The 23,558-nt window shown below is 48.0% G+C and overlaps 2 protein-coding genes across 12 annotated transcripts in view; both read left to right on the top strand.

The window, feature by feature from the left end:
- Positions 1 to 654: 654 nt before the first annotated feature.
- Positions 655 to 9,502, top strand: Arrdc1 (arrestin domain containing 1). 2 transcript variants are annotated; one of them, XM_075985346.1, is made up of 8 exons: positions 655 to 872; positions 6,793 to 6,903; positions 7,705 to 7,755; positions 7,850 to 8,004; positions 8,147 to 8,329; positions 8,423 to 8,596; positions 8,675 to 9,113; positions 9,192 to 9,502. In XM_075985346.1, the coding sequence occupies exons 1-8, from the start codon at positions 755 to 757 to the stop codon at positions 9,254 to 9,256; spliced, it is 1,296 nt and encodes a 431-aa protein (XP_075841461.1). In that variant the 5' UTR covers positions 655 to 754; the 3' UTR covers positions 9,257 to 9,502. The 2 variants fall into 2 exon arrangements, with proteins under 2 accessions (XP_075841461.1, XP_075841462.1); XM_075985347.1 differs by having other exon boundaries at positions 657 to 872; positions 8,420 to 8,596.
- Positions 9,503 to 17,734: 8,232 nt separating this feature from the next.
- The window catches only part of Ehmt1 (euchromatic histone lysine methyltransferase 1), a 150,841-nt gene continuing 145,017 nt past the window's right edge, over positions 17,735 to 23,558 (top strand). For 8 of the 10 annotated variants that reach the window (XM_075985337.1, XM_075985342.1, XM_075985336.1 and 5 more), the window contains exon 1: positions 17,735 to 17,818. In XM_075985337.1, coding sequence (XP_075841452.1) covers positions 17,756 to 17,818 — 63 coding nt within the window. In that variant the 5' untranslated portion in view covers positions 17,735 to 17,755. The remainder of the gene's footprint in view (positions 17,819 to 23,558) is intronic. The other 2 variants (XM_075985339.1, XM_075985338.1) reach the window with 2 other exon arrangements.

Genomic DNA, 23,558 nt, shown 5'->3' with positions numbered 1-23,558 from the left:
GTGATCACACGAATTTAAGACCCTTTCTCCAGTTCACAAACAGCACCGACCCTTTTTAAAAATGTGATTCAGTAAATAAAAAAAAAAATCCTATGTCTCAGCAGCCTCGCTCGCCTTACGCCCCAAGCCCGGCAGAAGTCTGCTTTGAGCGCAGCCTGCACCATGCCTGCCTGCGCTGCTCAGCACCTGTTTCCTTGGCCTCTACTCACACCGTGCCAGGAAGCGCGGTGCGGGCTGCAGCGATGGCCGCGGGGCATAGCTGGGAACCCTTACTGCCTGAGCACCGAGCACCCCTCCCTCGTGACCACCTAGCGTTGAAAATGGGTGCCTGCTCTCGTCGGCAGGTGAGCAGGCCTCACCCCTGGGCAGCAGACATCTCAAGGAGCCCTAAAGCGTCACGGGCAGCACACTCAGTAGCCGAGCCCGGGGTCTGGGAAGGTAAGTTAGGACTGCGCAGTTGCGGGCAGGTGCTAGTGTTCTAGGGTGGAAAGTCTAGGAGAAAGGGGCGTGTCCTGTGGGGGCGTGCCCTCGGTCATGGGCGTGTCCTCAAGGCAGGGACCAGCCCTGGGGAAGGCGGGCCTTGGGAAAGGGGCGTGTCCTTGGGTAGAGAGGGTGGGTCTTGGGACACCGGCTAGTTCTCTGGCCCAGGCGGGTCCTGCGGTCTGGGCGTGTCCTCTGTCGGGGGAGGAGGGCGGGGCGGGCCTCGAAGCCTCTGCCCAAGCAGGCGTCGGACCGCGGCGCGGGACACCGCGGTATGGGGAGGGTGCAGCTCTTCGAGATTTGCCTGAGGCAGGGCCGCGTCGTCTACAGTCCCGGGGAACCGCTGGCCGGGGTCGTGCGCGTGCGCCTGGGAGCGCCACTGCCCTTCCGAGGTGGGCGCGGGGTCGCCCCGGGGGAGCGGGTAGCTGCGTTCTTACCTGCGGTGGGGGTGGGACTCTCCAAAACCTCGTGGTCAGTGGGCTCGGGGACTGGGTTCTCAGTATCCAGGGAACCCTGGGTTTACGACGGAACCGCGGGCGCCTGGGTCCGGCTGTGCTGGGAGGCCAGGGCGGGGCAGGCTGCTGGGTGGCCCAGTCCTTCCGCATCTGTCCCATCCTGTGCTCTCAGCCTAGGGGAGACCGGAGTCTGTGTGAGGGCCTAAGTGCTTGTTCCCATGCCCGTGCGACCCTGAAGGTGGAAGTATGCAGGCCTCCAGTCCCAGTCTTCCCTTGTTCAGATGTCCAAGGTCCGCCGCACTCTGCACCTGCTGGGCCCCCACCTGCTACCTCGTTTGCGCTGGGTCCTCTATTTTCCTCCCCTCCGGGGCTCCTGTGCAGGACCTTCCTCTTCAAAGACAGTTCTGGTCCAAGTGTGCAGGTCCCCAGCAGTATTCACAGGGTACCTTTTTTTGCTTTCAGTTTAAGGCTTAAGACTTCCTTAAAGCTTGTGGTTGCTGGCAAGGGGGCTTGTTCGGCTTGGCAATCCCCTTGCTCCTGTCCTAAGGCCTTGAAACTGAGCTGAGCTGAGCCCTCTGCTGATACATATGTCTGAGACTCTGGGGCTGGGGATCAGATTACTCTTTTGCCATTGACAGGGCTCTCAGGTGCAGCTTCCTCTGTGCTGGATCCACAAATAGGGATCTGTGTGAGATTATATGACTGAGTTCTTAGGGTCAGGTGGGCACTGTTGTAGCCTCTGCTTAGCTGCTGGCACTGAGTGCAAAAACTTTATGAGTGTCCCTGCTTGGTATTCTTTTGTTTGGGCCTCCCGTGAGAACTACCTGGCTGCTCGACCGAAACCACAGTTGCCCACAGACACTTCTGGTGTCTGCTGAGGATGGATAACTATTCTCCTTAGCCATCCTAGGCCCAGTTGAAAACAGTTGGACCTGGACCTGGTGTTATTATCTAGGTCTAGAAGGGAGCTGGGTTGTAGTGTCTGTCAGACCCTGGTCTTGTTGAGGCTCCTGGTCATGGTCACACTGCTTTCCTTTGCTGTATCCCTATTTAGAGTTTGTGGTCTGAGCAGATGTTGCTTTTGTAGAGGCTACAGCCGTGATAGGTTAGCTCCTCCTGGACCCAAGAAAGGTATGAGAAGTTGTAAAGAAAACTCCAGGTTGGCTGGCAGGATGTGGTGCAGGCCACACCTTGTGGCCTTGGGGAAGACAGCAGAGAGAAGAGAGGTCCAATTGAGAACTAGCCACGCAGTTTTTCTTTTCTGTCTTTCTCTCCTGGCTGAGCTTGGGGTGACCAGGCTACTGCCAACTACAATAGTAGGAATGAGCTACTCATGGCCTCCTTGTATCGGGTAAGGAGCAAGTAGATGGACAGCTGACCTTACGGAGGCCACGAGAGCTCTAGCCTATGGTGCCCCAGGATCATGGACTGGGCCTGGAAGATGGATTTTTATTTATTTATTTATTTTGAGACAGGGTTTCTCTGTGGCTTTGGAGCCTGTCCTGGAATTCACTCTGTAGACCAGGCTGACCTTGAACTCACAGAGATCTGCCTTCCTCTGCTGCCTCTGCCTTAGTTATCCTGATGCCTGAAAGGAAGTTACTGGACAGGTAGAAGCACTCATGAGAAAAGATCCAGAAGTCTCTGAGGAACACTATACACACCATGATTTTCTTTAGAAAACCAGAGCTTACACTGGGCGGTGGTGGCATATACCACACCTTTAAACCCAGCACTCAGGAGGCCTAGGCCAGCCTGATCTACAGAGCTAGACCCAGGACAACCAAGGTTACACAAAGAAACCTTGTTTTTTGTTTTTTAAATAAAAAAAGGAAAGGAAAAACACGATAGATCAGCTTCCTGTTTCCAATGGTGAACACCCCAGTTTGGTAGTCCCTATTCTGTTTGGTGCCTGCCTTTTGTTATAGTTCTGAACATTATCAGGAAGTGCTTTTTCTATTTGGATGATACCTTGAAGTATAGACTGTTCTGCAGGCTGTCACCTGATGCTCTGTCGTGGAGGACTTGCTAGAACACACTTGCCCTGGTTTCCTGGTTATGCTGCAGGGTAGGAGGAGCTGGTAAGAGGACCACGGTTACCTCCCAGAGAAGATACCTTTGCCTGAGAGTGGACAGATAGGACTGTAATATTACAAAAAAGCAGCAGGAACACTAAAAGCCAGGAAATAAAGGAAATCAGGGTCTTTTATCAGGTGGTTGCCCCCAAACTGCCTAGTTTTGCCATCTCAGACATGTGCTGACTGTCAAAGAAAGAAGCTGGTTCCAGCCCCTGCAGCAGGGACAACCCCCCCCACCACCAATGCTCAGACCTCCATTATTTCTCAAGCAGAACTGTAGTATGTGGTTTTCCCTGCTCAGTGATCTGAGAAGGTACATACCTAGCTGCTGGCACTGTCCTTGGCTTGTGAACCTGGAATCTTTGAGGAATTTTCTGGGGAGTTTTTACACCTTGATTGTGACCCTACTGAGACAAAGGAGTAACCTCAGGTGTTTTGTTGGGGAAGCAGCAGGCATATTGTTTACAAGCCCCCACCCCCCACCCCAGGGTTTCTCTGTAGCTTTGGAGTGTGTCCTGGAACTAGCTTCTGTAGATCAGGCTGGCCTCGAACTCAGAGATCCGCCTGCCTCTGCCTCCCGAGTGCTGCGATTAAACCTTCAATTATTTCTAATGAGAGAGTGAACACACAGGAGGCTGTTCACACTGTCCTCCCAAGAGAGCTGTTTGTGTGGGGGTAGAAAATGCCCGACCTTGGGAAGATCAGAGTCTGATCCCCTCCGCCCCCCACTCACAGATGCTGCTTGCTTTTCTGGAACCTGGTGCTCCTATGCCTGAAGTGTAGGAAGTCCAGTCCGGGTGCTTGGTTGCTGTTATAAGAAGTGCTATGAGAGACTCTTGATGAGCTAGTGTAGGACTTGAGAGTTGATGGGTGCCCTGGTGTATATAGAAAGAGTGTTTACTTCTGCATCCCCGCCCCAGCATGGGTCAAATTCCTTTATAGTTGTCGTTCTAATAAGTAAACATGTAAGTCACCGGGGTTTTCCCCGATTTTTAGTTTGACTGGGTATCGGTTCCTTATCTACTGCTACAAAAAGGTCATCCAAATAACAAAACATATTGCGCACACCTTTCATCCCAGCAGAGGCAGGCGGATTTCCGTGAGGCCAGCCTGTTATACAGAGGAAACCTGTCTCAATAAACCGGAAAAAAGCCGGCGGTGGTGGCACACGCCTTTAATCCTAGCACTTGGGAGGCAGAGGCAGGCGGATCTCTGTGAGTTCGAGACCAGCCTGGTCTACAAGAGCTAGTTCCAGGACAGGCTCCAAAACTACAAAGCCTGTCTCCGAAAAAAAAAAACAAAACAAAAACCAAAAAAGCAAAACTACCCCTAAATTGAACAGCTAAGCAACCAATTTGTTACTGTTCATACACTGAGGATGAAGAATTTGAATAGCTTTGCCATTCACAGTAGGCATCCTGATAGCACTATGATAGTGTCTGGACTAAGCTACCATACTTCTTCTTTTTTTTTTTTTTTGGTTTTTCGAGACAGGGTTTTTCTGTGGTTTTGGAGCCTGTCCTGGAACTAGCTCTTGTAGACCAGGCTGGCCTTGAACTCACAGAGATCTGCCTGCCTCTGCCTCCCAAGTGCTGGGATTAAAGGCGTGCGCCACCACCGCCCGGCTCATACTTCTTTTTGTATCTGATGTGGGGCCAATCATCCTTAGGGAGACGTACCCATTACGAAGCATCTTGTGTCCTCCAGCAGACTTTTGAGCCTCCTCTTACCCCTGGCATCTCAACAACTGTTTGCTGTTCAGTTTCCAGGGTGGGATGTTTGGTGGTTGGAGGTTAGAGTGAAAAGGAGGGGGGGACAATCATGGGCACTTCCAAGGAGCAGAGGATGGTAGAACAGGAATGCAGGATCACCTCAAGAGTGAGAACAGGGGGGCTGGAGAGATGGCTCAGTGGTTAAGAGCACCTCAAGGAGGTCCTGAGTTCAGTTCCCAGCCACCACTTGGTAGCTCACAACCATCTGTAATGAGATCTGGTTCCCTCTTCTGGCATGCAGGTGTATATACAGACAGAACACTGTATACATAATAAATAAATAATTTTTTTTAACTTTATATAATTTTATGTACGAGTGCTCTCTGTATGTACATGTGCATGCCGAAAGAGGGCATCAGATCCCTTTGTAGATGGTCGTGAGCCACGATGTGGGTGCTGGGAATTGAACTTAGGACCTCTGGAAGAGCAGCCAGTGCTCTTAACCGCTGAGCCATCTCTCCAGCCCTAAATAAATAAATCTTAAAAAAAAAAAGTGGAACAGAGCCTGGCAGTGGTGGTGCATACCTTTAATACTAGCACTTGGGAGGCAGAGGCAGGTGGATCTCTGCTGTGTTAATCTAATTAATCTTAATCAATAAAAACCAGGAGTCAGATATTGGGGTAAAAACCTAGAAGAGCAGAGAACCGGAAGCAGCTGCCAGTTGCTTCCTACCTGTCTAAGTCCTGCTTTGCAAGAGGGGCTGAGATTCTGTTTACACTCCCACCTTATCACTCCCTGTCTCCGCCTCCCAAGTGCTGGGATTAAAAGCATGTGCCACCACTGCCCAGCTTCTGTGGTTAACTAGTGACTAGCTCTGCCCTCTGATCTCCAGGCTTTATTTGTTAGAACACAAAATATCACGGCAGCCATCTGTGAGATTGAGGCCAGCCTGGCCTACAGAGCTAGTTCCAGGATCATACAAAGAAACCCTGTTTTGAAAAACAAACAAACAAAAAGAATAAATTTAAAAAAGAAAAGAGTGGGAGTTGGCCGCCTTCAGGTGAGGGAGTGCACACTTGGGTTGAGGATGAGCCAGAGGTTCCAAGGAGGAAGCTAAGTGCTCTGTGGCTAACCAGGAGGATGCCTGGACTGTGATGTGGGAGACTGTACAGGAGGCAGGTGTGGTCAACTCCTAGGTACTTGGCTATGTTTGTTCTCCTGCTTGGTGGCTTTGTCACAAAGATAAAAGAGGATGAATAATCCTACCCTCCAGTGACCCTGTCTGGGAAAGGGGCTGAAACCTTGACCCAACCCTACAGGGAGAAGGGTGTTACTTCAGGGCGCCTCTCATTGGCTCCCACCTACCTCCTTGCAAGGACCTTCTCCCTTGTGATCAGTTTCAGCTATGCCAGCTCATTCACCTATGGCTACCTGATCACAGTAGGCCCAGGATGTGTAAGACGGAGGAGGAATTTGAACTCTGTCTTAGTATTTCCTGTTCTGGGTACTTCCACTGGTGAAGGAGGACCAGCTACCCCAAGGTGTAGAAAGTCAGCCTCCTGGGCACTGCTGCTCAGGAAGTCAGGGCTCACCTTCCAGTTCTAGATTGCTGACCCGCTCAGACAGGTTTGACTGCATTCCTGCAGGGAGAGGGCTGGCATTAACTTTCTTGAGACTGAGCGGGCATCTCCAGGCCTAACTGTTTTGCATCATAAAAAAGGGCTCCTGGGCTTTTATAGTTCTGGCTGAGGTAAACAATTTGGGGATAGCCCGGGGTTATCTAAGAGATTATTGGCCTCCCACTGTGTCTGTAGGGTGGATAAAACACTGCCTGTCAGTTTCTTTGCCAGCCTGGTTCCCGGGGAGAACACCACTATTGGGGGATGGCCAGGAGGTATTCTTGGGAAGATGTTAGGCTGCTTGCACCTGGGCCTTTCCAGGTACCTGTGCGGGTGGGGCTACTTGACCTATGGATGCTTCCAGCCCTACAGGAATTCCTATGCTGGGGACCGGGAGGAGCCTAGGCCATCAAATGGTTTAGGCTTATTCCACCCTTGCCCTTACAGCTATCCGGGTGACCTGCGTGGGTTCCTGTGGGGTCTCCAACAAGGCCAACGATGGGGCATGGGTGGTGGAGGAGAGCTACTTCAACAGCTCCCTGTCACTGGCTGACAAGGGTGAGTGTGGGGGCCAGCCGTGATCACAGGGGCAGCCATGGGCTAGAGTGGGGTCAGTTTATCCTTTCCCATCCCAACAAATGTCTCTTAGATTCCCACTCTATCCTACCCTCTGGTACGGGGTCTGGGTGGGCTCTGACCCTTGGTATGGCTGTTTTATCCCTACCCTCTACCCTCAACCACCTTCCTGCTTTTAATTTTATTTATTTTTATATTTTTTTTGTTTTTCGAGACTTATTTTTTTTAAAGATTTAAATTTTTTTAAAAAATTTTCTATGTATACAGTAGTCTATGTCTGCAGGCCAGAAGAGGGCACTAGATCTCATTACAGATGGTTGTGAGCCACCATGTGGTTGCTGGGAATTGAACTCAGGACCTCTGGAAGAGCAGGCAATGCTCTTAACTGCTGAGCCCTCTCTCCAGCCCTTTAATTTTATTTTTAAAGTTTGTATTTATTTGTTTTTTGAGACAGGGTTTCATGTAGCTAGACTTGAACTTGCTATGTTATTTATCTGAGGATGCCCTTAAACTTCTGATTCTCCTGCTTCTGTCTCCCAGGGGTGTGCTACCCTATCTGGTTTATATAGTCCTTGGAATTGAACCAGAGCTTTGAGTACGCTAGGCAAACACTCTCCCAGCCACACACTCTCATTGAAACCAAGCCCTTAGCTCCGGTGTGGGCATGGTGCTCTCGTGCTGGAGACAGGTAGTGTGGACTGGTGGGCTGTGGTGGGCTTCTGGTCTGGCACTGTGGCCACTATTGATCTCCTCTGGTTTGCTCCCGCCTCCTTGTCTCTGTAGGAAGTCTGCCCGCTGGAGAGCACAGCTTCCCCTTTCAGTTCCTGCTACCTGGTGAGTGGCGAGCTTGTGGGGGCCACAGCCTTGAAATGATGGGACCTACAGGTGGGAGGTGCTGGGTACCAGCCAATGCCTGTTCTCTCGGTAGCCACAGCACCCACATCTTTTGAGGGACCCTTTGGGAAGATTGTGCACCAGGTGAGGGCCTCCATCGACACTCCACGTTTTTCCAAGGATCACAAATGTAGCCTTGTATTCTACATCCTGAACCCCTTGAACCTGAATAGCATCCCAGATATTGAGGTGAGGATGGAACGGAGGCTTCTTTGGTTACCTTCAAACTGCTCGGGCCAGGCAGCCAGGCTCTACAGGCTGAGGCCCTGCCCCCATGCCACAGGAATGCACTCTGCTCACTTCATAAACTCTGCCCCATTTTCCCTTTAAGCAACCCAACGTGGCATCCACTACCAAGAAGTTCTCCTATAAGCTGGTGAAGACGGGCAGTGTGGTTCTCACAGCTAGTACTGACCTTCGTGGCTATGTGGTGGGACAGGTGCTTCGGCTGCAGGCTGATATTGAGAACCAGTCAGGCAAGGACACTAGCCCTGTGGTGGCCAGCTTGCTACAGGTCAGAGCCCTCTGACTCCTGACCGTTTCTCATGGGACAGAAGGGGTGGGTTGCTGGCCTGCCTAAGCTCACAGTCTGGTCTTTCCTTAGAAGGTATCCTATAAGGCCAAGCGCTGGATCTACGATGTGCGAACCATTGCAGAGGTGGAAGGCACAGGTGTCAAGGCCTGGAGGCGCGCTCAGTGGCAAGAACAGATCCTGGTGCCTGCCCTGCCCCAGTCAGCTCTGCCAGGCTGCAGCCTTATCCACATCGACTACTACCTGCAGGTTTGGTGTTGCCCAGGGCTGGGTGGCCTGAGGCTAGGTGACCTTGGCCTGACTCCTCAATACCCGCATTCTTTTCAGGTCTCTATGAAGGCACCCGAAGCCACCGTGACTCTCCCACTCTTTGTTGGCAATATTGCTGTGAACCAAACCCCACTGAGCCCCTGTCCGGGCACAGGGTCTTCTCCTGGGGCCTTGTCCCCAGTGGTGCCCTCTGCACCACCCCAGGAAGACGCTGAGGCAGTGGCTAGTGGCCCCCAGTTCTCAGACCCAGTTTCCCTCTCCACCAAGAGCCATTCTCAGCAGCAGCCACTGTCAGCTGCGTTGGGTTCCGTGTCTGTCACTACCATCGATCCCTGTGTTCAGGCTGGAAGCCCTGGTAGGCATTCTCTGCATCCTCCCTTGTGCGTGTCTATAGGTGCCACTGTCCCCTACTTTGCAGAAGGCTCCGGGGGGCCAGTACCCACCACCAGCGCCTTGATCCTCCCCCCAGAGTACAGTTCATGGGGCTACCCCTATGGTGAGTGGAAATGACAGGGACGAGGGGGAGGAAGTGAGGTGCCTTGAACCCCTTGTCAATCCTGCTTTCTCTCCACAGAGGCTCCACCGTCCTATGAGCAGAGCTGTGCCAGCACAGACCCTGGTCTGATCCCAGGGAGCTGACCCTGGTGAGCCAACCCTGTGCCACCTCTATGGTGGGCCTGGCCTTTGCCCTGGGATGGGATGCCCAGGGCCTCGTGCCTTTGCTCTCTACTTGGCCCAGCTACTCAGGACCTGCAGCCGTCGGGACGACCCCTTGTGGACCAGCCTCTCCTGGCTCCTCTGGAATTAATCAGTCCTCAAGAGGTTGGGGTAGGGCGGCAGGGATATGGGACCTGGAGAGACTATAAATAAAGCGCTTTATTTGTAGAGCTTTTGCGACCAAAGCCTACCCTCAAAGTGGCCTCCACTGTGCAGACTCCACCCCTGAAGAACACAATCCCATAATAAGCTCCTCCTTTGACCCCCCCTCCGAAAGACACACCACACCCTGCAGGAGACACCCTGAGAGCTTCTCCCTCGACTCCCTTAATCCTCTGGGCTCCTCTACAGTCCCGGATAATGTGCCTTGGATGGTGCTGTGCTGGCCACTTCCCTCTTTCTTTTTTAGATTTTTTTATTTTTAATTTTTCCTTTGTCTGCTTAAGGATGTTCCTGATGTTCTTTGGGACATACTCTGACTTGCATTCCAAACCGTTGTTCTAGGTGGCATGCTTGGATGCCTGGCCACCAAAAATATTCATGGGGAAAGGACTTGCTAGGAACCTGCTTGCAGAGGAACCCTCTACTCTTGGGCATGAGGTCACAGTCAGCTCTGATCATTGTTGCACACAAAAGACTTTGAAACTATGAATTAGGTCCCTAAAGCAAAATGGAAAGAGGGGTCCTGTGGAGCAGCATTTCAGAGGCACCCTACAGTCCCCATGACATCTCTGGTAACAGGCACTGGCCTGTTGGTCTTTACATGCAGTGTTTGCACTGGAAGTGGAGTTGGCTAAGGTCCAGTTTTCCAAAGCGGGCAGAGCTGCTTTGCTAGGTGTGGTGGCCACCTTGCCTGTGTAACCAACAAGTTGACAGACTTAAGAAACAAGGTGTACAAAAGAGCAGAATATGGCAGTGCACGCCAGTATTCCCAACTTGTGCCTTCCACCTGAGCCCTGGGAGGATGTCTGATATTCGTGCCACCTAACCAGCTCGGTCTGCACCCCACTGGCCAAAGGCTAGAACTGGGTGGTATCTTTTTTTTTTAATTTATTATGTATACAATATTCAATCTGTGTGTGTTTGCAGACCAGAAGAGGACAGCAGACCTCATTACAGATGGTTGTGAGCCACCATGTGGTTGCCGGGAATTGAACTCATGACCTTTGGAAGAGCAGGCAATGCTCTTAACCACTGAGCCATCTCTCCAGCCCTGGGTGGTATCTTTTGGAACACTTCATTGCCTCCTCCTTCCAGCATGGTCTTTCACTGGGCAGTCACATGCCTGGCTAATATTTGATGCTGTGGGACAGGTGGGTCTTAGAGAAAGGCAGGTCTCTAAGCACTGGCTGGAAGCAGTGCAGCCTGCAGTTGAAAGGGAAGCTTAAGTTTGAATCCCATCCTTTCTCAGGTTGGCTGTATACATGCAGCTCGCTTACCTTGGTTCACTCACTTTGAAAATGGGAATGTGAAGCAGGTTTGTCTCTCAGAACTGATGCGAGTGTGGACACACCTCACCTGCCTTAGTGCTTACTAAGTTGTAATGTGTCTAGGGCTGATGGCAAATTGGGTGTGACAGATCAGTCACATCTTTATCTAGCAAATGTTTACTCCCTATGGTTCAACCTCTTCACTTAAATGTTTTTTTTTTTGTATTCTGTGTATGCCAGAGGGTATTGTTGGCACTACTACACACAAAACAGTGGTCACACAGGGTATATAATATAAGAGTATAGGGAGCCTGGCAGGGTGGCGCACACCTTTAATTACAGCACTTGGAGGCAGAGGGAGGTAAAATTCTGTGAGTTTGAGGCCAGCTTGGACTATGTGATGAGACTCTGTCTAAAGAAAAAAAAAAAAACCTAAAATAAGAGAGAGCATGTGGGGGGCTGTAGAGAAAAATACATCCAGAATAACAGATGAGAAATGAGGAGACAGGGAAGGCTTTCCCTTAGGCAGTGATATTTAAGGCACAAAGGCCAGGAAAGAAACAAAGGTCTCAGGGAAAAGGTGAGATGGAGAGGCCCGAAGTTGGCTCTGTTTGGGCCATGGTTACAGTGGGCTCTGCATGCGTGTTTCCCATGACCTTCAGAAGGGCTCAGTCCATCATAATAGAACAGTTTAGCTCTCCTAAAGAATTCTTGGTACTCGGTCCATTTCCTCCTCCATATGTGTATGAACCCAGTGGCCAACTTAGCAGTCATTTTCCTGGGTCTGTGGCCTTGTGATACTGAGTCTAGACTGGTTGTCAAAAACTTAGACGTCCTTAATTTTTGTCATCGAGACCTCACTTGTGCTTCTTTTTTGATGTCTCAGAGATGGGAAAGACAGAATTGTTTATGGAGATCAGGCGGCCCAGACTAACTCATGTGGCACTAGGCTTTCAGTCTAGAAGCTTACTTGGGCTGCAGGAAAGGCCTTGCCTGGACACAGGAAGCTGTGCCTGGGAGGACTTAGGATAACTAGGGTGAGCACACCATGCTAACGGGTGAGCATCTCTCCTCAGGGGAACACCCACAGTCGATGTGACTTTTCTTATTGGTGCACAGGTCCCAGCCAGACATCCAGACATACCCTTCTAACTAGAGCATCCATATGTGTCTTCATTCATTGATGGGGGTGGGCTTGGCAGCTGGGACATTGCTCCATGTTGGGATTAGCCCCCTCTTGTGGGAGCAGAAGTCCAACTCAGGAAATTACTTCCCTTCAGCTGGATCATCCTCCTAACATGGCAGTCTCCTCTGTGTAGCCTCTCAAGCCTTTCTGTAGCAGAGCATTCCCACAACGCAGGGACATACCCCTAACTTGACTCCCTTCTCCCGCCTGGGGCAATCCTCCCTCCTAACTGGGGATACTTTCCATCCAGTTCTTTCCTCACATTAGAGTGCCATCTTTTGCCAGGCGCGCCTCATCAGCCTAGCAACTCCTCCCTAGGCCCCTTATTGAGGCCTCTCCCATGATACAACTCAGGGTGTCTGCTTTTTGAGAAAACCAGGAAAATAAAGGTGTGTCTGTGATTGGAGGTTTTTTTTTTTTTTCGAGACAGGGTTTCTCTGTAGCTTTGGTGCCTGTCCTGGAACTAGCTCTTGTAGACCAGGCAGCCCTTGAACTCCCAGAGATCCGCCTGCCTCTGCCTCCCGAGTGCTGGGATTAAAGGCATGCTCCACCACCGCCCAGCTATGATTGGAGGTTAAGACTCAGCCTTTGCTGGTGGTGGTGGCACATGCTTTTAATCCCAGCATTCAGGAGGCAGAGGAAGGCAGAGCTCTGTGAGTTTATGAGGCCAGCCTGTTCTACAGAGTGAGTTCCCCAGGACAGTCAAGGCTATATAAAAAAACCCTGTCTTGAAAAACAAAAGCCAACAAGAAGACTCAAAGCCATGCATTTTTCACACAAGGCATGCTCCCTCCTCTGACCAGACTACCAGAGACTTAATTCAGAACAAGAAGATACGGTAGCATCTCCTTATCTGCAAAGAGCGTGTTCTAAGAACCCCTGTGGATGCCCCAAACTGCACATAGCATAGTATTCTGTATAGATTTTGTTTATATATATATATATATATATGATAACGTTTATAAACATCAAAAAAGTTGGAGCTGGAGAGATGGCTCAGAGGTTAAGAGCATTGCCTGCTCTTCCAAAGGTCCCGAGTTCAATTCCCAGCAACCACATGGTGGCTCACAACCATCTATAACGGGGTCTGGTGCCCTCTTCTGGCCTGCAGGCATACACACAGACAGAATATTGTATACATAATAAATAAATAAATATTTAAAAAAAGTTTAGTAACACTAATAACACAGGTCAATGAGACTATTGTAACAAAATTACAGGAATGTCATCTCACTTCAAATGATTTCACTGTTGTGCTCCCCCCTTCCTATGGTGATTTGAGATGATACAATGACTGAAGAGATGAAGAGAGATGAATGGTATAGGCGTTACAACACTGGCTGCTTACTGATAGGCATGGCAGGACGATGAGTAAGATTTGACGTTGTTAGCAGATGATGTAAATGACTACAGATTCTTTTTCATTTTTTTATTTTTTTTTTTTTGAGACAGGGTTTCTCTGTGTAACAGTCCTAGGTGTCGTGGAACTAGCTCTTGTAGACCAGGCTGGCCTTGAATGCACAGATCCATCTGCCTCTGCCTCCCAAGTGCTGGGATTAAAGGGGTGTGCCACCACTGCCCAGCTGACTACAGATTCTCAATTGTAGAAGTATACCCACCCTATTCCCCAGGGGGGAAACTTTTTTTTTTAAATATTTATTTATTTCTTATGTATACAACATTCTGCCTCCATGTATGCCTGCACACCAGAAGAGGGCACCAGATCTCATTACAGATGGTTGTGAGCCACCATGTGCATGCTGGGAATTGAACTCAGGACCTCTGGGAGAGCAGTCAGTGCTCTTAACCACTGAGCCATCTCTCCAGTCCCCCCCCCCCCGAAAACAAAACAAAACAAAACATTGTAATTGGTATCCGCTGTCTTTACTTTTTAATTCCACAAAATGTAGTAGCAGAGAATCATCTTTTCTTTACTGTACAGGTGAACTTTTTAATTTTATAAAAAAATTTATCAGGCTGGGTGTGGTGGGCATACCTGTAATCCTGCTCTTCAGGAAGCAGAGGCAGGAGGAACACTGAAAGTTTGAGGCCATGTATGCTATGTAGTGAAACTCTGCTTAAAGAATAAAACAAGTCGCCGGACGGTGGTAGCGCATGCCTTTAATCCCAGCACTTGGGAGGCAGAGGCAGGCAAATCTCTGTGAGTTCGAGACCAACCTGATCTAGAAGAGCTAGTTCCAGGACAGGAACCAAAAGCTTCAGAGAAACCCTGTCTCGAAAAATCAAAAAAAAAAAAAACCAAAAAACAAAAAGTAAAAAGAATAAAACAAGTCAGTTGTGTGATGTTTGCCAGTTGGATTTGCTGAAGGAGGCAAAGGCAGGAGTTTGAGGTCAGTTTGGGCTACACATTGGAGGCTGGAGAGATGGCTCACTGGTTAAGACCTTTGGCTGTTGGAGGCTGGAGAGATGGCTCAGCGGTTAAGAGCATTGCCTGCTCTTCCAAAGGTCCTGAGTTCAATTCCCAGCAACCACATGGTGACTCACAACCATCTGAAATGAGGTCTGGTGCCCTCTTCTGGCCTTCAGGCATAAAATATTGTATACATAATAAATAAATATTAAAAAAAAAAGACCATTGGCCTGTTGTTCTCTGCTACCAGAGGATCTGGGTTCAATTCCCAGTACTTAACTGTCCATAACTCCAGTTCCAGGGGACCTGGCACCCTCGCCCAACATAAATGTAAGTAAAACACAAATGCACATAAAAATGAATCTTAAAAAAGAATAAAATAATTAAAAAAAATCCTCTGTGAGTTCGAGGTCAGCCTGCTCTACAGAGCAAGTTCCAGGACAGCCAGGCTATTACAGAGAGAAACCCTGTCTTGAAAAACCAAACAAGGGGACTGGAGAGATGGCTCAGTGGTTGAGAGTCCCGAGTTCAATTCCTAGCAATCACATGGTGACTCACAACCATCTGTAATGAGGTCTGGTGCTCTTTTCTAGCCTGCAGGCATATGTAATAAATAAATAAATCTTTATTTACTTATTTTGTTTTTCAAGACAGGCTTTCTCTGCGTTGCTTTGGAGCCTGTCCTGGAACTAGCTCTTATAGACCAGGCTGGTCTCAAACTCACAGAGATTTGCCTGCCTCTGCCTCCCAAGTGTTGGGATTAAAGGCGTGCCGCACCACCGCCTGGCAAATATTTACTTTTATTATATTATTATCATTTGTTTTTTCAAGGCAGTTTCTCTGTAATTTTGGAGCCTGACCTGGATCTTACCCTGTAGACCAGGCTGTCTATGTCCCAAGTGCTGAGATTAAAGGCATGTGCCACCACATGAAATAATTAAATCTTAAAAAAAAATCAACCAATCAAATAAATAAATACAAAACAAAAACCCCAAATAAACACAAATTTAAAATAAGCTTCTAATGGTGAGGCCTGTAATGCAGGTACAAGAAAGGCTGAGAGAGGAGAGCAGGTTCAAGGACTGATTAGACTCAAGGCCAGCCTGGGCAACTCACTCAGATCCCGTCTCACAGAGAGAAAAAAAAAATTAAAAGCATTAGGGCTGTAGTTCAATAATTCAACGCTTGCCTAGTATGTGAAGTCTTGTACCATTTGTCTTTCTTTCAGGACCTTTGTATGTAGATCAGGGTTCTAGTGCTGGGATTAGAGTGTATGCCACTGTGTTTGACTGTGCTGGTGACGTTACTACTGTATTCCATTTTAGGAACATTTGCCATAATGTGATCTTAATATTGTTAGAGTTTGAAACATTTAAGCAACTTTTTTTAAAGAAGTCTTTTTAAAAATTTTCTTATTATTTATTTATTTTTTATTTTATGTGCACAGGTGTTTTGCCATGTGTGTCGAGTCCCCTGGAACTGGAATTACAGAGAGTTGTGAGCTGCCATGTGGGTGCTGGGATGAACTCGGGTCCTCTGGAAGAGCAGTCAGTGTTCTTAACCTACTGAGCCATCTCTCCAGCCCCCCATTTCAGCAACTTTTACTTATTTATCCATTTCTGCTCCTGCTTCAATTTGTTCTTCATCTTATTCAGATGACTTCAGTTCTCTGGCCTTTCACCTTAATACTTGTTTTTCGGGGGCTGGAGAGATGGCTCAGTGGTTAAGAGCACTGCCTGCTCTTCCAAAGGTCCTGAGTTCAATTCCCAGCAACCACATAGTGGCTCACAACCATCTGTAAAGAGGTCTGGTGCCCTCTTCTGGCCTTTAGGCATACACACAGAATATTGTATACATAATAAATAAATAATTATTAAAAAATACCTGTTTTTCAAGTCTGCTTGACATGTGACAGCAGTTTCAAATGTAGAAGCAACCTCTCCACTACAAATAAATTCTCTCTGTCTCTCTGTAATATTAAAATATAATAATATGCATAGAGTATTTACTTCCTCCCTTAGTCCAGACCCATCTCTGAATCTGTATAGCTATCTCTCACTTTCAATAAAATGGCTTGGTGCCTTCCCTTTTTTAGGTACCCCCTTTTGGAAGTCTTCATACAGCCTTAGTACTTTTTCTGACATAAGTATAATATGTGCTCATCACTGGAACACATTATATGTATATTTCATCTATAAATACATATATTTTGGCTATTTATTTATTTATTTTTTACAGGGTTTTTCTGTGTAACAGCTCTGGTTTTCCTGAAACTAACTTTGCTGGCCTCGAACTCAGATCTGCCAGCCTCTGCCTCCACAGTGCTAAAATTAAAGCACGCATGCACACCACGCCCACCTCTCATATTCTTTATCCACAGATCTAATTCCCTGTGGCTGTAATTTTTGCAGTGTTTAGTTCGATAGCAGAACTAGCACAGATTTTTTTTTTTTTTTTACAATTTCATGGAAAATGTGTTCTTAGTGTTGTTCTTCCCTTGGCTCCCTTAGTGTTAAGACTTTTACTTACTGAAACCTGCCTTTTCACTTAAAGGAAGCATTTTACGCTTCTCTAGCATTTTGTTTTATTTATTTATTTATTTTTGGTTTTTCGAGACAGGGTTTCTCTGTGGTTTTGGAGCCTGTCCGGGAACTAACTCTTATAGACCAGGCTGGTCTCGAACCCACAGAGATCTGCCTGCTTCTGCCTCCCGAGTGCTGGGATTAAAGGCGTGCAACACCACCGCCTGGTTTCTCTAGCATTTTGGAAAGGTCACATCACTATCCTTACACGTAGGAGCCACTATTTTTTTTTTTCGAGACAGGGTTTTTCTGTAGCTTTGGAGCCCGTCCTGGAACTCGTTCGGTAGGCAAGGCTGGCCTTGAACTCACAGAGATCCGCCTACCTCTGCCTCCCGAGTGCTGGGATTAAAGGCGTGCGCCACCACCGCCCGGCACCACTATTAAATAGGATAAGGATTGTCGGGACGTAAGTTAAAAGTCAGTGTGGAAACCCACCTGGCTAGAGAAAATGAACAAACCAGTCGCGGTAGTTTAGATACGCTGGACAAAAGGGTGATCGACACCTTTGCAGAACCAAACAGAAACGCGGACTTTTTCTGCTAAATCAAGAGTGGCGCCTAACTTGAAAAGTAGGACTAGGTTCTTCCTGGAACTTTCCAAGTAATATTTTTGGACCGCAGGTATATGAAAGGGAGCAAAACCAAGGAAACGGGAAACGGAAACCTTTTGATGAAGCAGTCCGAGCACCAAGAGCCCAGGTTGAATTTCAGCGCGCAGGCGCCACTTGGCTTCTCTGCCAGACGCAGGCGCCGCACAGCCGGCTCCGGGTGCGCAGCCGCGGATGCTCACGCAGGCGCAAGAGTGTTCGGCCAGCCCCGCCCCGGCCCTAGGCCGCGAGGCGCGGGCGGGGCGATGGCGCGCGGGAGGGGCGGGGCCACGCTGCGGGCCCGGGCCATGGCCGCCGCGGATGCTGAGGTGAGGCGCGGGGTCGGCGTTCGGCGCTCGGGCGCGGGCCGTGGTCATGATGGCAACAGCCGCGGCGAGAGGGCAGGAACCCGAGCGTGCTGCTAGCTGGGTGGGGCCGCGCGCCCCCGCCGTCTCGGGCCAGGCGGCGCCGAGGCCCCAGCGTCCGGCCCGCGCTCCGCCGGCGCGCTTTGTGCGCGGCGGGCCCGAGCAGCGGTGGCGGGGCGGCAGCAGCGCGGCGGGCGGTAAGAGGCCGCGGCCCCGCATCCCGCGGCCGCGAGCTTGACTGCGGGCGGGTCGGAGCGGGGGTGGCGGAGACAAAAGGCAAAGTCGAGCGGGCCAACTTGCGCGCGGCGGAGATGAGGCCGGCCTGCGCCTGCTGCCCCGCGCCGTGACCTTTCACTCGCCGCGAGAGCGTGGCACCATCTTTAAGGAAAAGTTGGCCGGTCCCGCTCGTCTCCCGCGCACAAAGCCGCTGCAGCTGGGAGACCACGGGCCAGCACGCTCGACAGAGGAATGCCTGCGGACCCAAGTTTATTTCTTCACCGATGGCATTAAAGCGGCTGGGGAGGGCGAGTTAGCGTTCTTTTGTTCGCGCGCTGGCCTTGCCTCTGCTTTCTGCGGGATAGTTTGCTTCCTGGTTTTTTTGCGGCGTAAACGCAGTGCCCCGGCAAGAGGGACCGCTGTCTTTCCCGAGCTGAGAAAGGCCGGCGTGGAGTCGGGGTCCGCAGAATGCACTAGTGTTGTGATCGCAAGGGCCGAAGTACGGGGCGGGTTTGGAAGAAAGTGTAAGATAGCAGTTTCCTTCCGAAATCAGCTGCGGGAACAGTTAGCTTTTGGGACTTGCAGACCTCAGAAAGTAAAGATGTCGTGAGAAGCTGACACATGTGTGGTGCTCGGCAGTACGTTTTATTCCACATAATGTGTGGTCGTTGAATTTTTTTCTCTTGCCTTTTTTTGAGAGGTAGTCCTAGAAGTGAACTGCGAGTTTTCAGATCTGATGCGAGGAGAATTTGTTGAGTACTTGCAACAACGTTCAAGAACTGACTTGGGCACCAGGAACACAGGTGTCCAAGAGACGATCCGAAGTCACTTCCAGGCTTGTAAGGAAGGAGATGAATCGTGATTCTCGTCCTTTATTGAGCACTTGATGTGTTCCAGGCATTGTTTAAGCTTTTCAGAGAAGTTACCTCATTCAGTTTTTTAATGACATATGCAGCGGGTACTGTTATTTCCTATTTAGCAGATGAGGAAAATAAGATTTGGTAGGGGTAAGTAGCTTTGCCTGGTCAGTTGTAGGCCTGGCCATTTTTCTTCCTTTCTTTTAAAATATTTATTTCTTTATTTGTGTAAATGAGTGCTATTTATGCATGTATGCCTGCATGTCATAACTGGGCATTAGATTCCATTATAGATTGTTGGGAGCCAGTATGTGATTGCTGGGAATTGAACTCAGGACCAGTTGTCCTAACTGCTGAGCCCTCTCCTCAGCCTGGCCGGCTTTCTATGTCAGGCACACAATTGGTGTTACTAATTGATGGAGAAAGCGGACTGTGGTAGTGCATGGTTGTTATTCTAGCACCGCTTGGGAGGTGCATCGAGGAAGGAGGATTGCATGTTCAAAGCTAGCCTGGGCTGCATAGAGATTCCCTTTCCTCAAAGGTGGAAGTGTCAGTGGTCTCCAGGATCTTTGATTTCACAGGCAGCTTACATAGAGTGTGTGTTTGTTGAGCCTGTACTTGATCCCAGCCTTACTGTAGGACTTTCGTGCATAATGTAGCATATAAACATGACAGTAGCTTTACGAAGTAGGTTCTCTGGTATCCCTTTTGCAGGTGAGGCAACAGGCACATAGCTCCAGCATTACAGAAGTTTGTGCTATACTGGAAGATACAGATGTGTGACTACAGAGGCCATGCTCCATACACATGTGTTACACCTGTTTTTGGACTTGTTATTTTAGTATTTATCCTGGAGGTACATGACAGGATGAGGGGCCCTTGTCTGTAGTAGAGTACTGTTGGTCCTGTGGAATTGGGTAGGCCTGAGCTCATCCTCACTGAATCTTGAAATATTTACTAGTTAGGGTTCACTAAATGTGAGATGATTAACCCGTCAGAGCTGACACTGAAGCTTCTCTAAGTGTGTCTGTGTATTACTGAGGTAGCGGAGAGGTTTATTAATATATCCCCTATTCTCCATTTTGTAGATTGATGTGGGTTCCTCCACTTCTTGGGTTTGAATGTATGTCCTGGTCACAGGATAATAGTGTGATACATAGGGCTTTTGTCTTAGCAAAAATGTTACATTGCAGTAGAAGCGCCTTCCAAAACAAAATCTGTACTTAACGGAGTGACTAATATGTATCTTCTTAAAATTATTTAATTTTATGTGTATGAATGTTTGCCTTTATGTATAATTTTTTTGTGTATGGATATTTTACTTGCATTTATGTTTGCATGTCTGGTGCCAGTGGAGGTAGTGGAGCCCCTGGAATTGGAGTTAGGGTGGTTGTGAACCATCAGGTAGATGATGGGAGTTGAACCCTTCTGGTCTTCTCAAACAGCAACAAGTGCTCTAACTGTAGAGTCATCTCTCTAGTCCCAACATTCCAGTGTTTACTTTTTGCCTGAGTGTTGGTATATAAGCCATCATGCCCACCTGTATCCCCCCCCCTTTTTTTTGAGACAGGGTCTCTTCATGTATTTCAGGCTGACCTCTGACTTTCTATGCCCCTAATGTTGGCCTTGAACTTCTGATCCTTCTTGGGTCATTTTAATTGGGTATGGATGTGCATACCTGTGATTTTTGGCAAGTGGAGTCTGGAGCAGAAAGATCATAAATTAGGTTAGCCTTGGGTACAGTGTTAGGCTTTGTGTCAAAAAATCAAAACAGCCAGGTGTGGTGGGGCACGCCTTTAATCCTGGCACTGAGGAGGTAGGCTCATTTCTGAGTTCAAGACCAGCCTGGTCTGTAGAGGGAGTTCCAGGACAGCCAGCGCTATGCAGAAAACAAAACAAAAAAACTACCACCACCAAAAAACCACACCAATCCTCCACACATTTTTTATTTAGAATAGTATATACATACATAGTTTAAAGAGTCAGGGCTAAGAGACATTATTGGAAACTCTTTAGTCTTCCTTAAAGCAGCAGCAACTTTTAATTTTTTAGTTTACTTCTTGTTTCTGAATATATGCTGCTGCTGTAGTTTTTTCTCACCAGCTGTAGGGATTATCTGTGTACTTCCAGTAACAAAGATGAGAAATTTAATTATTTTACACTCTGGTTACTTGTTAGTTAGAATGGACATTTTCTGAAACTGATGTCTAGCATTGTCTTTGGAGCTTGGTCTTCCATGCTCTCGAGAGCTCTCTCTTCCTTGGGTAGAATGTATTTTCTAGTATCTGCTTGAGTAAATGACAATGTGGCTGAGGATGTAGATGAATTGATAGAGTGCTAGGCTAGGTTAAACTGGGTGTGGTAGTGCAGGCCTGCAATCTCAGCACTAGGTAGGTAGAGACAGGAAGATCAGAAGTTTTAGGTCATTCTCAGCAATGTAGCAAGTTCGAGCAAGGCAAGTGTAGGTTTCAGGGAACTCAGTCTCAAGAAAAAAAAAGGGTCAATGGTGTGAACCTTTTCTTTGTTTAAAAATGTAGATGTACTTTACTATACTTCACACTTAAAAAAAGTTTGGGTAAGCATGGAATTCCTGCTTGGAAGTAAACTATGAAGGCTTTTTTTGTGTGGGGCGGATGGACATGGTATGCTGCCAGGGATTCTACCTAGGTTTTGTTTTGTTTTTTTTTTTAAAGATTTATTTACTTATTTATTATGTATACAGGCCAGAAGAGAGCACACTAGATTTCATTATAGATGGTTCTGAGCCACCATGTGGTTGCTGGGAATTGAACTCAGGACTCCTGAAAGAGCAACCAGTGCTTTTAACCTCTGAGCCATCTCTCCAGCCCTCTACCTAGGATTTAAATGTGTGTTCAGGATCAGTGTGGTTCACAAGGTCTCAACAAGTTGTCATGAATGCCAAGCAGGAACTCCACCACTGAGCTGTTGTTCAGTCTTCTCAAAGTCAGCAGCATTCTAGTGTTGCTGTTGAGAAAGACGTCCAGTTGGCACTCCCCACATGCCCATCCCCAGTGCTCTGCAGCCCAAACCTAGGGTTACAGGCTCTCCAGATAATATTCAACTGTAGATCCAGACTCCATTTGATTTTTAGTGTTTATTTCCCTCCTTGAGACAGGGTTTCTAGCTGTTCTGGAACTCCCAGGTGAGCCTCAAACTTCGAGATTCTTCACCTGCTTCTGCCTCCTGAATACTGGGATTAAAGACATGTTCACCGTGCCTGGTTTGAATTTTTTAAATAATTTTTCTTTTACTTATTTTTCTGAGACAATATAGCCCTTACTAGCCTTGAATTCATTATGTAGTTGTGTATAATTTCCAAGTACCAGGATAAAAGATGTTTGTCATTATTCTTGGCTCCAGTTTTAGTTTCTGAAAACAATTAAAATTTTTTTTAATTTTTATTTTGTGTACATTGTTGTTTTGCCTGAATGTATGTCCCTGTGTGTTGGATCCTGGAGTTATAGACAGTTGTGAGCTGCCATGTGGGTGCTGGGAATTGAACTCATGTCCTCTAGAAGACCAGTCCGCGCTCTTAGCCTCTGAGTCACCTCTCCAGTCCCCCAATTTTATTTTATTTTTTAAAACAATCTTTCATTTTATAACAGTCCCTCTCCATCCCCTTCTCTCACTCCCCCTGAAATGACTATCACTGAGCTTTTTTGTTGTTAGAGAGGAGCAGGACTGGGGATAGAACCCCAGACCTCAGGCACACTAGGCAAGCACTTATTTTTTGAGACAGGGTTTCTCTACACAGCCACCTGGTTTACTCTGTAACTTAAAAAGATTGAGAGAAGTAGGGTGGTGGTGGTGTACGCCTTTAATTCCAGCACTTGGGAGGCAGAGGCAAGAGGATCAATGTGAGTTCAAGAAGTTCTAAAATTACAGAGAAACCTGTCTTGAAACAGCCCTCCCCCCAAAAAATTTATTTATTTTTATTTATTTTTGCTTTTACACAGATGTGCTTCTTCCTTTTCAGTTACTACATAACCCAAATGCAGAACTTTAAACTGATTATAACTTATTTTTTATCTTTACTAATAATGATATAATGAATACCCTTAAAATTATTTTTTTAAAATATTTATTTGTGTATGCTTGTGTTTATGTGTGTGTGAGAGAGAGATCAGAGGACAATTTGCTAAACTTGGTTCTTCTGCCTAGTGGCTTCTGAATTTTAATCTTGGGTTATCAGTCCTGCTGGTGAGTACCTTTTCCTGCTGAGCTACCTCATTGGCCCTGTAGTGTGTGTGTGTGTGTGTGTGTATGTGTGTGTGTGTGTGTGTGTATTGGTTTTTCAAGAAAAGATTTTTCTGTATAGCTCTGATTGTTCTGGAACTCACTGTGTAGACCAAGCTTGCCTCAAACTCAAACCTGCCTTTGACTCCTGAGTATGGGATCGAAGGCATTCCCTGCCACCACCACTACTGACTGGCAGGAGGATTGTTCAAGTTCAAGGCTGCTCTGTGAGCAATGACTTTTTTTTTTTTGGTTTTTTTGAGACAGGGTTTCTCTGTGGCTTTGGAGCCTGTCCTGGAACTAGCTCTGTAGACCAGGCTGGTCTTGAACTCACAGAGATCCGCCTGCCTCTGCCTCCCGAGTGCTGGGATTAA

This window comes from Microtus pennsylvanicus, chromosome 9, assembly GCF_037038515.1.
Source record: "Microtus pennsylvanicus isolate mMicPen1 chromosome 9, mMicPen1.hap1, whole genome shotgun sequence".
Classification (NCBI taxonomy): domain Eukaryota; kingdom Metazoa; phylum Chordata; class Mammalia; order Rodentia; family Cricetidae; genus Microtus; species Microtus pennsylvanicus.
Note: the sequence above shows the minus strand (reverse complement) of the source record. Positions and strands in the feature narration are given on the sequence as shown.